The 15,435-nt window shown below is 38.8% G+C and overlaps 1 protein-coding gene and 1 pseudogene across 4 annotated transcripts in view; both read right to left on the bottom strand.

Moving 5' to 3' along the window:
* Positions 1-659: 659 nt before the first annotated feature.
* Positions 660-15,435, bottom strand: part of SETDB2 (SET domain bifurcated histone lysine methyltransferase 2) — a 58,935-nt gene continuing 44,159 nt past the window's right edge. For 3 of the 4 annotated variants that reach the window (XM_049646887.1, XM_049646886.1, XM_049646889.1), the window contains 7 exons: positions 13,550-13,766; positions 12,949-13,048; positions 11,467-11,560; positions 9,099-9,176; positions 8,405-8,745; positions 5,847-5,935; positions 660-5,044 (listed from right to left, as the gene is read on the bottom strand). In XM_049646887.1, the coding sequence (XP_049502844.1) occupies positions 4,927-5,044; positions 5,847-5,935; positions 8,405-8,745; positions 9,099-9,176; positions 11,467-11,560; positions 12,949-13,048; positions 13,550-13,766 (1,037 nt within the window). In that variant the 3' untranslated portion in view covers positions 660-4,926. The remainder of the gene's footprint in view (positions 5,045-5,846; positions 5,936-8,404; positions 8,746-9,098; positions 9,177-11,466; positions 11,561-12,948; positions 13,049-13,549; positions 13,767-15,435) is intronic. The other variant, XM_049646888.1, reaches the window with a different exon arrangement.
* On the bottom strand, positions 5,942-7,567 carry LOC125933761 (small nuclear ribonucleoprotein G-like; annotated as a pseudogene).

The raw sequence follows: 15,435 nt of genomic DNA on the forward strand, positions 1-15,435 counted from the left end.
AGCCTTGAGCCTGGCAGGTGGTAGGACCTCTACATCTGTTTAAGTGAAAGGAAGGCTCAGACTCAGACTATTGCCTTATTCACAGAGAGGGTTGCTGAGGATCTGAACTACTGAATGAAAAGGAGGAGATGGTTCCAAAGAGTCACATTCTCTGCAAGAACCTTCCCAACCGCTTCCTGAGACCCAGCTAGCCACTTCTCTTCAGGAAGGGGTCCACTCCTGCCTACTTCTCCACTTCTCTGACAACATTGTTTTACAGGTGGGTGGAGCTTCGCGTGGAGAGTAAGCCCACCAGAATTTATGTCGGTTTCCTCTGATGCCTCCATTCCCAGTAGAGTAGGACAGTAGCATTGGGCTGTCCATCACTAGTGGGAGAAGAAAGCGGGACACAACTCTCCTAAGTGAAGCTCCGGGGCTGAGGTCTGGGCTCAGAGTCCCTGCGGAACTGCCCGAAGGTCTGTTGGAGGTGAACGTAGACTAGCCCGGCAAGTTCGGCAAGTTTGCCAGCGCTGCCTGAGGGGCTAGGATGTGGATCCGGGGGCCCCCAAGCGGCCACAGCAGTGAGCAGACCCTGGGCCCCGCCCTGTGATTGTGGGGCACTGCATCACCCCCCTGCTATCCACAACTCCATCCCCGCGTGTTCGCGCGCGCACATTACTCACCAGTGGGGTGGGGGAGCTGGTCCGGCGCGTCCTTGGCCAAGGAAGACAACGCTTGCTCCATGGCTGCACCCTCCGTGGCTGTCCAACGGCTGTGCTCCTTGCCTGCACTTCCGGAAGTTCACAGGCAGTTGCAGAGTTTCGTTTTCGTAAAAGCTGTGATGATCCATTTCCCCTGCATAGGGGGAAGTTCTGAGCAAGAGACGCGTAGAGTTTGCAGACGTAGTTCTCATTCAAATAGGAGCTCGCATCTTATCCAGATCTGGTCTGAATCTGAACTTGCTTTGTTTTGTTTTTAAACTTGCAGGCGTTCCCCACCCTGCCCTGACTTTTCCTCTTCAGATTGGGAGGAAAGATGACCAAAACCCGAGATCAGCTGAAGTGACTGCTCTTCTGTTTCTTTAAAAATTGTGTAACACCAAGTCTGGCCTAAATAGTTATGTCATAAACGTAGGCGGAATTAACAGACTAATTCCAGTTGCAAGTCGCAAGTCTTTATTTAGCACCCATGGGGTACACAGCACCATACAAGACGAGGTTTTCAGTGCATGTGACAAATATACATGTAGAGAACACAAATGCATATAAATTACAGATAAAAAAAATTCTGGAAAAGAAGCATGTCATAGTCGGTGGTTTGCTGAGGAATTAAAGGAAAACTTCTGCAGGTCTTGCATTTTGAGGTTTTAAAGAGAAGAAAGGCAAAATTGGGGACAGCAGAAAAACAATATTTAAAAAGATAACTTGGGACAGTCTTGACAAATACAGAAATGGGTTACAGAAGAATGGGGCTCAAAGGGGAGATAAGAGCAGACTCTGGCAGCCAAGTTTTTGCCCTTAAATCAGGAGGAGAGACAAGTATTCCTTGGCAGGCCAAAAACAGTCCATAACAGACCATTAGAGACTTGGTAGCTCAGCTACCTCATGGTGTGGCACTTGAAGAGCCCTTTCCCCCAGTTTATAATCTCAGCCTTTTTAGTGTTTCACTCTTAAGTATGAGTAGACTGCCAAGATCACCAACTGAGGAAAGTCTATAACATGAAAGACAAAGACCAAAGGAAATATACAGTGAAAACAAATAAACCTTTGAGGTCACAAAATATGCAGGAAGAATATAGATATGAATGTGTGTGCACACACTTAAACCTATATACATGACACTTTCAAGAAGATTTGATACTGCAACCATGAACCAAAAATAGGATGCTATTAAAGAAAAATTCAGAGAAGAGAGCTCTAGAAATTAAAAATATGAGACCAGAAGGGGAGCCTGGGTGGCTCAGTCTGTTAAGCATCCGACTTCGGCTCAGGTCATGATCTCACGGTTTGTGAGTTCGAGCCCTGTGTCTGCCTCTGTACTAAAAGCTTGGAGCCTGCAGCCTGTTTCAGATTCTATGTCTCCCTCTCCCTCTCTACCCCTCCCTACTCATGTGCTTCCTCTCTGTCTCAAAAATAAATGAAACATAAAAAAAAAAAAAAAAAAAAAAAGAGACCAGAAAAATAAAGCACAATACATCTATATTGGAAGATTCAGACTGAGGAAATCTCTCAGAAAGTTACAGCAAGAAGACAGCTGAAAATATATTTTGGGGAGCCTGGCTGGCTCAGTTGGAAGAGCATGTGACTCTTGGTCGCAAGTTTGAGTCACACACTGGGGGTAGAGATTACTTAAATAAATAAATTTAAAAAAAAAATGAAACTCTTAAAAAGAGAGAGAAAAGAAAATTAGAAGAGAGTCAATCCTGGAGGTCTAACATCTGAATAACAAGAATTCTAGAAATAAAGAACAGATTAGGAATCATTAAAGAAATGGTTCAAGATGATTTCCCTGAACTGAAGGACAAAGTTTTCAGATTGAAAGATCCCACCAAGCACCCAGGATGAAAGATGAAAATGGACTTCACCAGAAAGGAACACTGAGACAAAGATAATTCTATCAATTTCAAGAGAGATTAAAACTGGTCATATATATAAAAAATAAGGAACAGAATGACATCTGACTTCAGTAGTCATCCTGGAAGCCAGAAAGGAGACCATTTTAAGACTTCATAGCAGCAGCACTGGAAGCTAGCAGATGCCTTCAATATTGTGTATGGAGGCTACTCAAGAATTCTATACCCTGATAAAATAGCAATCAAGCATACAGGTAAAAATAACATAATCAAACATGCACAGTCTCAAAATATTTACCTCTCGATTTTCCTTTTCAAAAGCAACTAGGAAGAATATGTCCTTCACCGATATGTGGGAATAAACCAAGGAAAAGGGAAATAATGGAATTTAACTGGAAATAGATCTGACATAGACAAAGAGAATCTCTAGGACACTGATGGAAGATGAGAGCTGTGAAGCAGATCAAGATGTTAGGACTTCTGCACAAAAGTATTTCCCATACTGATTAAGTATCTTCACTTTCAGTGTACTACCTAAAACATCTTTACTGTGAATAAATGGACTTAACTTTCCTCATCTGTCTGGAGGCTGTTTGTTGGCTTGTAACTTTTGCTCCTCTTCCTAGTTCCTAGGTTTCTCACTCCATACAACAATTTCAAGTTAAATTTTCATCTAGTTTAATATTTTTAAGAAATTAAATTGGGTCCAAACTTTGAACAGGTTTTTTTTTTTAAATTTTTTTTAATGTTTATTTACTTTTGAGAGAGAGAGAGAGAGAGCAAGCGAGTGGGGGAGGTGCAGAGACAGAAGGAGACACAGAATCCGAAGCAGGCTCCAGGCTCTGAGTTGTCAGCACAGAGCCCTACGTGGGGCTCGAACTCAAGCTGTGAGATCATGACCTGAGCTGAAGTTGTACGCTCAACTGACTGAGCCACCCAGGTGCCCCGAACAGGTTTTTTTTTGTTTTTTTTTTTAAATATTTTTGAGAGAGAGAGCGAGAGAGAGAGAGAGAGAGAGAGAGAGCACGAGAGCACTGCAAACTGGGAAGGGGCAGAGAGACAGAGACAGGCTCATAGCACAGAGTCCAATGCAAACTTACTAAGCATGAGATCATGACCTGAGCTGAAGTCAGATGCTTAATGGACTGATCCACTAGGTGCCCCAAACTTCAAATAGGTTTTTATTTGAACAGTAACCAAACTAAACCCAGAATCAAGTACAAAAGAAAAGAAAAAAAAGACATAAAACCTCTCAAAAGCCAGAACTACTTTTAATTACTGCTTTTTGAGCTGGTATTCCTGTTCTGGTTCCAAGGGAGAAGTTCCTGACAGTCAAATGTACATCTTTGTTATGGGTAAAATTAGTTTTGACTCTTGGAGATTCCCAGTCCTCTTTCTGCTCCATGATAAGGGCTGGGTAACCCATAGCAGAGTAACTCCCTTTTTCTCAACAAAAACAATTTGCACATCATACACAGGAGAATTCAAGCAGCTGTTCCAGACTTTACAATTGAGTAGAACTGCCTTGTTTTGTTGTTGCTGTTGGTTTTTTTTAAAGTGAAATTCTTGCCCAGCACAATCCCTTCTGGCTTAAGTAAGACACTAGTTTTCTAAGTTTTGCTAGTTTCTAAGTTTTGTTTTTCTTATGGCTCTCCTCTACTTAGAACAAAAATATTCCAATTCCTCCAGGTTTCTATTCCCTTTGTTTCTTGTCTGTGTTTGTACTGGAGAAGTAAAGAGAACCTATGGAAAAGAAGTTTCCTCTCAAAGTTTGCCAAAACCTTCTCCATCTTAGCACTCAAATGGTTTGACGGGGCAGAGTTGCAAGGAGCCAGACAGAGCTTCTCCAACTAGTGTTAAAATATTGGAAGTGATATGTATAAGTTAGTTCTTACATATTCCTCAGGCTCTGTTGCCCACCTTATGGCTTATAATGATAAATTATTTGCCAAGAATTAAACAAATTTTGTAAGTAACAATGTGAAATTTGGCCTTTTGGGGGCATAAACTCAATAATCACAAAAGTAAATACGATCAACTGAATTCTATTGTGACATTTGTTTCTCTTAATATATAATTTACAAATAAGTTACAAACTGTATAATGGTATTTCATATAAAATATACACTTCCATCCCACTCATGTAAAGTTGAACAGCAGAAAGAATAAAGAGATAGCCTATGTGTATGAAAATGTCCTTATTTTGTTTCTAGCATTTTAAGCCACACAAATGAATTCCTTGACAAGGGTAAACTGAGAGGAATTCTCTTGATGGATCACAACCTAAGTTAATTCCACTGATGACTGAAAGTTTCTTGCATGGCTCTAATTGCAGCGTGATATGCTAATTTCTTCAATAGGCATTAGCTACAAATTTATAATATTTTCTTTCTACATTTATTAACCCCACACTGGCAGAGGATTTCTTTCTCAGGCACAGTCCCAGCTTCATACCCATAATCCCATGTTAGTTCTGTTCTTGCTTTCACATACCTAGAAAGTAGAAATGAAAAAAGTAAACAAATTACTCTGAGTAACTACCAAATGAACCAAATTTATTATATCAATTTCTTAGTAACATTATTAAAAATCTTCAACCACCATCCACCAGTTAGGAATGCTCTTTTATTAAGAATAATCATCTGAGTTTTTTTTTAAGATTTTTTTAAAGTGTATTTATTGAGAGAGTGTGTGAGAGTGCGTGCGAATCAGGGAGGGGCAGAGAGAGAGGGAGAGAGAGAATCCCAAGCAGGCTCTACACTGTGAGGGCAAAACCTGATGAGGGGGTCAAACTCATAAGCTGTGAGATCATGACCTGAGCCGAAGTCAGACACTTAACTGACTGAGCCACCAAGGCATCCTAATCATTCGAGTTTTATTTCAAATCTACTAAAATCCTAAGTAAGAAGAAACTTGTCAATATCCCAAGAAAGGAAGTGTTTTACAAACAGTGGAACCTAGTGACATGAGGAGGTCTGTGGTACAAGGCCTGTGGTGTGATAGTTGGGGGGTAGTTCTGACTTAAAGAACTAGTTAAAGATATTCTATATCACTTATTCCCTGAATTGAGCTGGACAAGACCTGCCATTGTCAGCCCTTTCAGGCATTAATTCTCAAAGGAAATAAGAACTGAAATTTTAGCTGTTTAAAATTTTATTGACTAGCAACAGTTTGGGATAAATGAATATTCTAGGGTACCAGATATTAGGGGCTGTAAGCACATATTTTCTTTTATATTTTCCTATTGTTATTTTTTACAATTTCAAAATTAAATCACATAAAAGAAGTTTCAAACCTGTTGGTGAAGAATGCCACCAATGGAAAATTCCTGTCACGTGTTTCTACAAAAACATTCTGTACCAAAAGATTTGGGCAACAACTATGCTGTTAAAATAAATAAATAAACACAGAGGTTAGATAAAGAGTTTGATACCTCGTTTTTGAAGCATTAGAATATCATTCTGTTTCTAGCACATCTCACTTATTTTCCTTTCTTTGTTTTTGCTAATATGCAAAATATCAGAGACTGTAATTTTGTTAATATTAGGAACCCAATCGGAAAAGCTCTGTTCTGACATTCTTATCCTGCTGGTAGAAATGCAAAATGGTACGAACTTCTATAGAAGATAATTTGTCAATTTTGTCAGTATTATAAATGCATTTATCCTTTGATTCAGCAATCCCCTATCTGGGAGTGTATTCTACAGGTACATCTGTACATGTATCTATGTGTAAGATTATTCACTGAGCATTGTTTCTAAAAGTTTAGAAACCCAAATGTCTTATCTAAAGAGGATTGGTTACAAAATAAACTTTGGTATATCCATACAATGGAATCCTATGCAGCTATAAACAAAAACAAACAAAAAGAAAGAGAAGCTCAGTGTACTGATATGGAAAGGTCTCCAGAGTATATTGTTAATTAAAAAAAACAAGGCATAGGACAGTGAATATGCTGTTATGTAAGAAAGAGGGAAAATAAGAATATTTATATTTATTTGTATTTCCATAAAAAAACACTGTAAGAATACGTAAGAAAGTAATAAAAATGATTTTACATATAGAGGGTAGAGTAGGGACAAGGTTAAATGAATGGAGGCATAGTTATTTTTTAGGGTATTTTTTTTTTAACAGGACAAAAAAGGTTAATACGAAGAATGTATGTGACCTGAGTTTTACATGATCATCAAACAGACCTTCTAGAAAGGGAACATATGTAAGCAACTGACATCTCTGCTGAATACAACCATTAGTTATCCTTGTTCAACGCTTCTAACATGATATTATTTTCTCTGATTACCACCATTCCAATATTGTTCTATTGTCCACTAGCTCCCATCTCCATACATTCATCTATTCCCAGATTCACAAAAAGACCAAATCCCAGCAATTTTCCTTGAATATGTCTGCCACCATTCAATTCCAATGATAACTTCCTGTCCACATTTTTTCAGTTGTGCCAGTAAGCTTTACTCATCGTGCATACATACAGGCTCAGAGTTACCCTGAAACAGAATTCTGTTTGGCTGTATGTATGTATTCTGTATGGCTTTTTATTTATTGATATATTTGCTTTAATTTTATTTCCATTTTAAAGTCACGAATGTATTTTCTTTTTCTTTTTTTTTTTTTAAGTTTATTTATTTATTTACTTAGAGAGACAGAGAGCAAACATGCACAAGCAGGGTAAGGGCAGAGAGAGAAGGAGAGAGAGAGCATCCCAAGCAGGCTTTGTACTCTGCACTGAGCCCAACATTGGGCTCAATCTCATGACCATGAGATGAAATCAAGAGTCAGATGCTCAACTGACTGAGCCACCCAGGTGCCCCACAAATGTATTTTCTATATTAAAAAAAAAAAGGAAGGAAGGAAAGAGGGAAGAAAAAGAGGAGAGGAGAGGAGAGGAGAGGAAGACAGATTAATTCTATTTTTCCACAACAAGAGAGTTTTTCCAAAACTCAGGTTGTGTGCTAATTGGGAGAGGTAAAACCAACCATATGGTTCTGGTGCAGCCACTTTCAACACAGCTGACAGGAAATAAAGCCATGACAGTTCTTTGTTGGGGATCCTTCTTTAATGGCCCCTTAGTTATGTTTAATGGCATCTGACATGTTTGGCAACAGTAAAGAAGTAGTCAAAGTGGAATAAAGAACAGCAGTTGGGGACAGAGGAAGAGAAGAAAGGATTCTGTTCCTTGTTAACCAAGTATCCTCCTAACTAGGTGAAAAAGAAGCCAAATAAACAGATCACCTAGCAAGGAAAAGGCTATTTTTTTAATGTTTATTTATTTTTGCGAGAGAGAGAAACAGAGCATGAGTGGGGGAGGGGCAGAAAGAGAGGAAGACACAGCATCAAAACAGGCTCCAGGCTCTGAGCTGTCAGCACAGAGCCTGATGCAGGGTTTGAACTCATGAGTAGTGAAATCATGACCTGAGCTAAAGTAGGACGCTAAACAGACTGAGCCACCCAGGCGCCCCAAAAGCTGTTTGTTTTTAAAGATTTGCTGACTTTAGGTTGGGCAGGGGAAGGGGGGAGCAGAGGGGAGGGGGGGGGAGGCTGGGGTGGGCCTGCAGGTCAGAGAGGTGCTGAGTACTAAGGAGGGCACTTGTGATGAGTACTGGGTGTTGTAGGTCAGTGATGAATCACTAAATTCTACACTTGAGACTAATATTGCACCGTATGTTAATTGGAATTTAAATAAAAACTTGAAAAAGAAAAAAGATTTTCTGACTTCAGAATCTTATTCTCTTTTGATGGCAGGTCAATTACATATGACTGCACATAAATTTCAAACCATTCAAAAAAGCATAGAAAAAGAAGTTGTTTAGAAATGTGATCAGCCCATATACTCACATTAAGGAAGCGGCCCACATTTCCTTCTTTTGTGGCATCCAATAAAAACACATTCCCTTTATTGAACTTCTTTAGAGAATCAGGTGAAGTGTTCTTGGTTTCGCTTGGGAACTCTTTATCACAAAAGACCTGCTGGTTTTGAAATGCTGGAGATCTTTCCCCTTGGGGCTTTTGTATTTGAGACTTGAATTCCTTTATAATATTCTGATTATCCAGTGGGGTTGCTTGGTTACATCTTCCCCCTGATGGTATTTCTTCTCTACATTTGGTTATATCTATCACATCTGATTCAATCAGCAGACTGTTTTCAGTGTCTTTAACTTGGTAAGAGCTTGAATCCTCTAAGAAACATTTTAGAAGGAAGTGTCAGCAAATATACTTGGTTAAGCAACAGTCCTGAGATTAACATACTAATTAAATGCTGGCTGCTTTAATTATCTCTAATTCTTACAATGTATGAAGATAGATAGTACTCCAACTTTACAAATGAAACGTTGAGCCTCTGAGAGGGTAAGAGATTCACCTGGCTGGCAATAACAATGAGAAGTGGGGTAAGAAACCAAGAACTGTCTCAAATATTTGAGAAATGTCTAGCTCCAAGTCTGCCTTCTTTATACTACCTTTTTATGAATGTACTGCTTGCCTCCTGTTACTATTACTGTATTTAATCTCTACTACTCATAAACTGACTTACCTCTCTTCAACTCTGGAATCTCTGTTTCCATATATTCTAAACACCTGTAACAGTGGGTGTTTAGGGAGTACTCTAGGCCTGTAGGACAACAATGAAAAGCCTGAGAAGACCTGCTGGCATTACCCTCTACAAGTCCCAAGAGCAATAACTGTATTGCTGGGGGTTGTGTACACATTAGTGTTGGGTGGTTCTGCTACATGACCACTCAATAGTTACAAATTTTTAAGCAATAATACCTTAGAGTAAGATACGCTGCCTTAATCATTTTTTATCCAATAATGGAAATTTTTTTTAGAATATTCAAAAGTATGAATCCTTGTCAAACAGAATAAGTAAAATCATTTATTCTTTAAAAGTTACTGTGTCACCTAACTCAGTGGCACAAACAAATTGTTTCCTTTAATGGTTTTGATTTAATCATTACTGTTACTGGCTGCTGTTCCTACATGTTCTCGTATTTTAATCATAGGTTCCATGTGAACCATAATAGTACATAAATGATTTTTATAGTGCCTGCTATATATTAACACTATAGCAATCAATGAAAATAACAAAAGAACCAAAGCAGTATTCATTATGGCTCACAGGCATGAAATGGTGAAGGAAACCAGAATATGCCATCCCAAAATATGCTTCTTTGACATAAGATTATTTTAGACTAACAGCGATTAAGCAGCATATGCAGGAAAAGCTCATTTCCCTCCCCTTATCTGTTTAAAAGCAGTACATAAATTTACAAAGGTGTCCCTCCTCCTACTAGGAAGGACAAAAGTTAGTGACAAGAGACAACTTTACACTTTCATGAGCCTGGAAACCAAACCAGTGGAATCTACGTAACAAACTTTACTAACTAGCCTTTATCCACTATTGGTTTCTCACATATTTACCTTCCCACAACTTGCTGCCACTAGAGACTCAAGGTCCTTTTCATTTGTCCTGTCACCCTTCTAAAAATTTATTGCTGTTGTTTTTTGAGAGAGAGAGAGAGAGAGAGAGAGAGAGACAGACAGACAGACAGACAGACAACACAACCAGGAGAGGGGCAGAGAGAGAGAATCTTCAGCAGGTTCCATGCCCAGCGTGGAGCCCAATGTGGGGCTCGGTCTCACAACCATGAGATAGATCATGACCTCAGCAGAAATCATGAGTCGGACGCTTGACTGAACCACCCAGGTGCCCCTAAAAATTTACTGTTCTTTGGCTAAGATGCTAGATAAGCCACAGTTCTAAGCTACTTCTTTGTTACTCATCTCTAAGTACTCCCAGGTGTTATATGTATGATACACACGGTAATAGTGATACATGGCAATGAATTTCTTTTTGCTTTTCTCTTGTCAATCTAATTTACAAGGCCTCACACAGCTAACCTAAAATGGGTAGAAGAGATTTTCCTCCCCTACAATTATAGAATAATTATAATACACAAATATCCTTTGTGATAGACCTTTTCTGTCAAGCAGCTGCCTCGCTCCCTACTCCCAATCTCCATCCTTTAAGACCAGGTTAGGAGTTGGGGATACAGATGCAAGGAAGCTCAAAGAGAGAAGAGGCAATGGCTGGTTATTTAAAAAGGGTCATCTTTCAGCAGTATCCCTCTGTGAGGGAGATAGTGAAATGCAAAAGTACCAAAATCCAGGTCTGTCAAGTTGTAACATGAAATCCAGCAAGAATGGTAACATTCAAAGACAAGCACTCAGAATAGCAGTATTTTTGCTCTGTGCTGAGCATCTCTGCAGCAGTGTTGGGTGGAGTACTGTAGAATGATGTATCTTTATTGTTAAAGAGTTAGGAAATGGCAGCTTTGGACAATGCTTCCAAAACCAAAGATAACACTGTGGACTACGTAACTCAGAGTTGTCTCTACCCCACTCCTTCCTGCCATGCCTCAGATCACTGTTGGCATACAGACTAGAGGTTGGCAAACTTCTTCTGCAAGGGGACAGAGAGCAAGTATTTTAGGCTTTGTGGACCATGTGGTCTCTGTCCTGACTATTCAGCAATGCTGACATAAATCATCAGAGACAATATATAAATTAATGAGTGTGGCTATGCTCCAACAGAAGTCTTTATGGACTCCAAAATTATAATTCCATATAATTTTTGAGTGTCACAAAGTATTATTCCTCTTCTCATTTTTTTCCAGTTATTTAAAAATGTAAAAATTATCATAGCTCATGGGCCATACATAAACAGATGGTGGGCCAGATTTGGTCCACAAATTGTAGTTTGCCAACCTCTGATATAGACAAGAAGTAACTTATATAATGAATGCAGCTTGTTTAAGTCTGAGAAAATGAGCCACAGGTATTGAGCAGGACAGACAAAACAGCAGAAGACGCAGGCAATCACAGAGTGAAACAAAGCCTACTTTTCATCTCCTTGGCTTTGGAGTTCAGATGTACTTGGGTCGGTTTAAATCCATCATTATCTTCTGAGGTGACAGACTCTGAGGAAGTAAATCCCTTAAAAGAGAACAGGGAAGAGGTCTTTACTTTCTAGCTCAGGAAAAAGAATTTAATTTAGCAGTTAGCCCACTTTCATCAAGTGTCAATCTTCATAGGCTGTAGCTACCAGATTAGTTTTGAAAGCCTCAAAGCTGATATCATAAGGAATCTCTGGAGTGATGGCACCCTTTTGGCCGTGTTCTGCTTCTAGGCACTTTAGTAAACCACAGCTATAAAGACTTTATCAAGACTGTCAAGACATTCTTTAGGCATTAAAATTTAAAATAAAATTCTAATACATCCATCTGTATCCCTCAATTCTGATACCAGATTTGGCTTCAACCGTAAGATGTGCAAAGACAAAAACACACTTTGGCTAGTTTTTACTTCAAAGAGAAGGTTAAGGGAGTTGCCTATCTTTATGAGTTGTAGACACTGCAATCACTTCATATGGTAAGGGTAGCTTTTAAAAAGGGCATATACTTAACACCATGCTTGGCACTGAACTAACTGTTCAATAAATGTTGACCATTATTAATTATTCAAGTTACTTAAAGGGTCAACATTTATTGAGCACTTGAGTGTCAGGCATTGTGCTACGCAAAGTATCTGATGTTTATCTCATTTAATCCTCTTAACTCTGAGATCATTTTACAAATAAAGGAACGTAGACTTGGAGAGATCACCCAGGTAGTAAGAAACAGAGCTGGAGGTCAAACCCAGGTCCATGTGGTCTGATGGCCCAACTTTTTCATAATTTTGTGATCCTGAGGAGGTATTTACTGTACATTACTAGGGCAGAAGATAAATATCTGCACACCACCTAGGGCGGAGTTTTTACTTTTCATCAACAAGCCGTACTATGAACTACCATTATGTCTTCCTGTTCTTTTTCCGGTATCTTTCTTTGCTTTCAGGTTATAGTCTCTGACTAGTTATTCTTCTCAGTACAGACTGAAAAGTGTACCTTTAGAGGCTATCATGTAAAATGGTGCTTTCTGGAAGATTCTTTTATTAGGCTGTGCCTCTTCTTTCTCTTACATCTTACAACCTTATCTCCTAAGCCTACTGTATCTTTTTTCTTATTATGTATCACTATCAACTCTGGAACACTTTAACTTTTCCTACAAATTCTCAGAACTGGATAGCTCTCAGTCTCAGTGGAATACACTGTCAGATCATGACCAATCCTCTCCTTATGTATCTAAGTTGGGAACATGCCAATCCACCATGGAGGACACTAATAAAGCACGGTCTTAACATTTCAAGAGTACGCCCATTCCAAAATAATAAAAGAAATCCTACACATTAAATAACACAAACAATTGGACCTAAGTAAAAGACAGAAAGATGAGATAATAGTTAACGTTCTCAGAAGGGCCCCATCTACATTTTGCAGTTTTTACCATCTTTTTCCCATTGTGTTGAATAATGGCTGTCTTGGCTTTAGGACTTCTAATGACTGAATGATACTGAATTCTTGAAATATTGTTACATTTCATTTCTCTGAAAAGAAAAAAAAGTTATTCTATACATCACTAAAAATTCTCTTTATTGGACTTTGAAATACAGATATCACTGTTACATAAATATCCATTAGAAATTAATCTAATAACATCTACGGATAGCCCCCACTAAAGAAAGAAACATATTTTAAAGTCAATCATATTTGAAGTACATTAAAAAAAAAGAATCCATGAAAAGCTTTGCACATAAGTTGATAGAAAATACAAAGGACTGCAAAAGTTATGACATCCATAAAGACTCCGATTAAAGTCATAAATTTTTTAAAGGTAAAACTCCAGAAATGGAACACTGAGGAAAAAAGTATGTCGGCTAGATTTTAAAATCTAAGTGTTCTAGATTTCTCTGTGTTGAACTTGTAACTGTGAAGCAAGTTGATATACAGGAGATACACAGGAGTAGGGGTAAAGTAAGACACAAAGAGAACCACGCTTGATCAATAATACAGATCAATCCTGATTAGGTTTCTAAGATTTTACTTACGTAACAGGTTCTTTTAAATTATTACGGAATGTAGGTGGACACTCCTCAGTCTCAGCACTTCCATGTGTTTCCAGGTCTAATGGGATAACTTCTACCTCACAATCTGCAACTTCTATTTTCCTCTTTTTTGAAAACATATTTTTCATAATATTCTCTTCCTTTCCATTTTCATCAGTAGGATCAGGTTTCCCAGTGTTAGATCTGCTTAGTAATCTTCCTAAAAGAAAAAAGGGTTTAATGAGACAAAAGATAATTGCTAAGCAACAAAAGAGCATCTCTATTCTGCTCCATTACTAAAGAACCCTGTGAAATATCCTTTATTTCTAGAATGAAAATAAACACATTAACTAATCCTAGAAAACTCTTGTAAGAAATAATAAACAAAAGACCAGTGAGAGATTTCTTATCTTCCAGGATATGAAAAAACATTGGCCATCTAAAAAAAGCATTGTCTGTTCTGGTATAACATGAAAGAGAATAGATTTAGCTACAATAATATAAAACAAAAATATAGATCAGAAAGCATTCTAGAAAATTAGAGAGGTGAACTCTAGTCTTAAGATTACAGCTTTTATGGGGCACCTGGGTGGCTCAGTTGGTTAAGCATCCAATGTCAGCTCAAGTCATGAGCTCATGATTAGTGGGTTTCAGGCCCACATGGGGCTCTCTGCTGTCACCACAGAGCCCTCTTTGCATCCTCTGTCCCCCTTTTTTCTCTGCCCCTCCCCACTCATTCTCTCTCCTTCTCTCTCTCTCAAAAACCAACATTTAAAGAAAAAGAGTATAGCTTTTGTGTCTAGTTAAAAATGCTGTATCAGCTAAAACGTCTATTCTTTTTATAAAGTGACCTATTTAAATCTGAGGTGATATGCATCTATTATTCTCATATGAAGTTCTAGTATAATATTAAAATCTTCAAGTTTATGCATTTTCTTGTAAGGGACTCAAAATTATACTTACCAAGTCAAAATTAGCAGCCGGATCAGAGAGATACCTTAGGTACATTTTCTAGTAATGCAGATAAAGCCAATGATACTTCCTGGACACCATGTGGCACCTTATAAGGCAGCTAACTTTCATCAGAGTTATTTTGAGAAATATGAGAGACAAATGTGTAGGTAAATTGTGTAGGATGTGTGTAAGTGGTATGTGACAGGGATCCAAGTGTGACTGTTATGAATTATAATAATTCTTGCCCTCACTGAAGTGAACCTGGAATTTCAGATGAGAAGGGCTGCTCTGGTCCCTGCTGCCTTACTGTCAAGACTCAGTCTAGGACATTTCCTTTAGACTGGCTCCAGAGTTATGTTCCCTCAACCTTTCTCATTTCATGGTACACATAGGAAGTGAGGATTTTTGCCTGATACTCTGGGGTAAATGGCTGACACTACTGGAGACTGGTGTTTCTGGCCTGGTGGCCGTGACCAGAAAGAATCAGTAACTGCACAGGCGTGCCCGGGTGACTCAGTTGGTTAAGTGTCTGACTTCGGCTCAGGTCATAATCTTGCGGTTCATGAGCTCGAGTCCTGCGTCAGGCTCTGTGCTGACAGCTTGGAGCCTGGGGCCTGCTTCAGATTCTGTGTCTCCCTCTCTCTCTGCCCCTCCCGTTTGTGTGCGCGCGCACTCTCTCTCTCTCTCTCTCAAAAATAAATAAACATCAAAAAAAAAATCATTAACTGAACAACTATGACACACCAGTTGGGAAGTTTTGCTCAGAGTGTGGGCAACTCTCTCGAGTCCCTGAAACGGAATGAGCTGCTTAAAGTCACTGCCTGAATCATCCTGTGCAAGTATTTATTACAGACTTAACTTGTTACATTCTAACAGCCCAAGTCATTGAGCAAGACAGTCTTTGATTGATAATCTTTACCTTAGCAAATCAGTTA

The sequence above is a fragment of the Panthera uncia genome (assembly GCF_023721935.1).
Source record: "Panthera uncia isolate 11264 chromosome A1 unlocalized genomic scaffold, Puncia_PCG_1.0 HiC_scaffold_16, whole genome shotgun sequence".
Taxonomy (NCBI): Eukaryota; Metazoa; Chordata; class Mammalia; order Carnivora; family Felidae; genus Panthera; species Panthera uncia.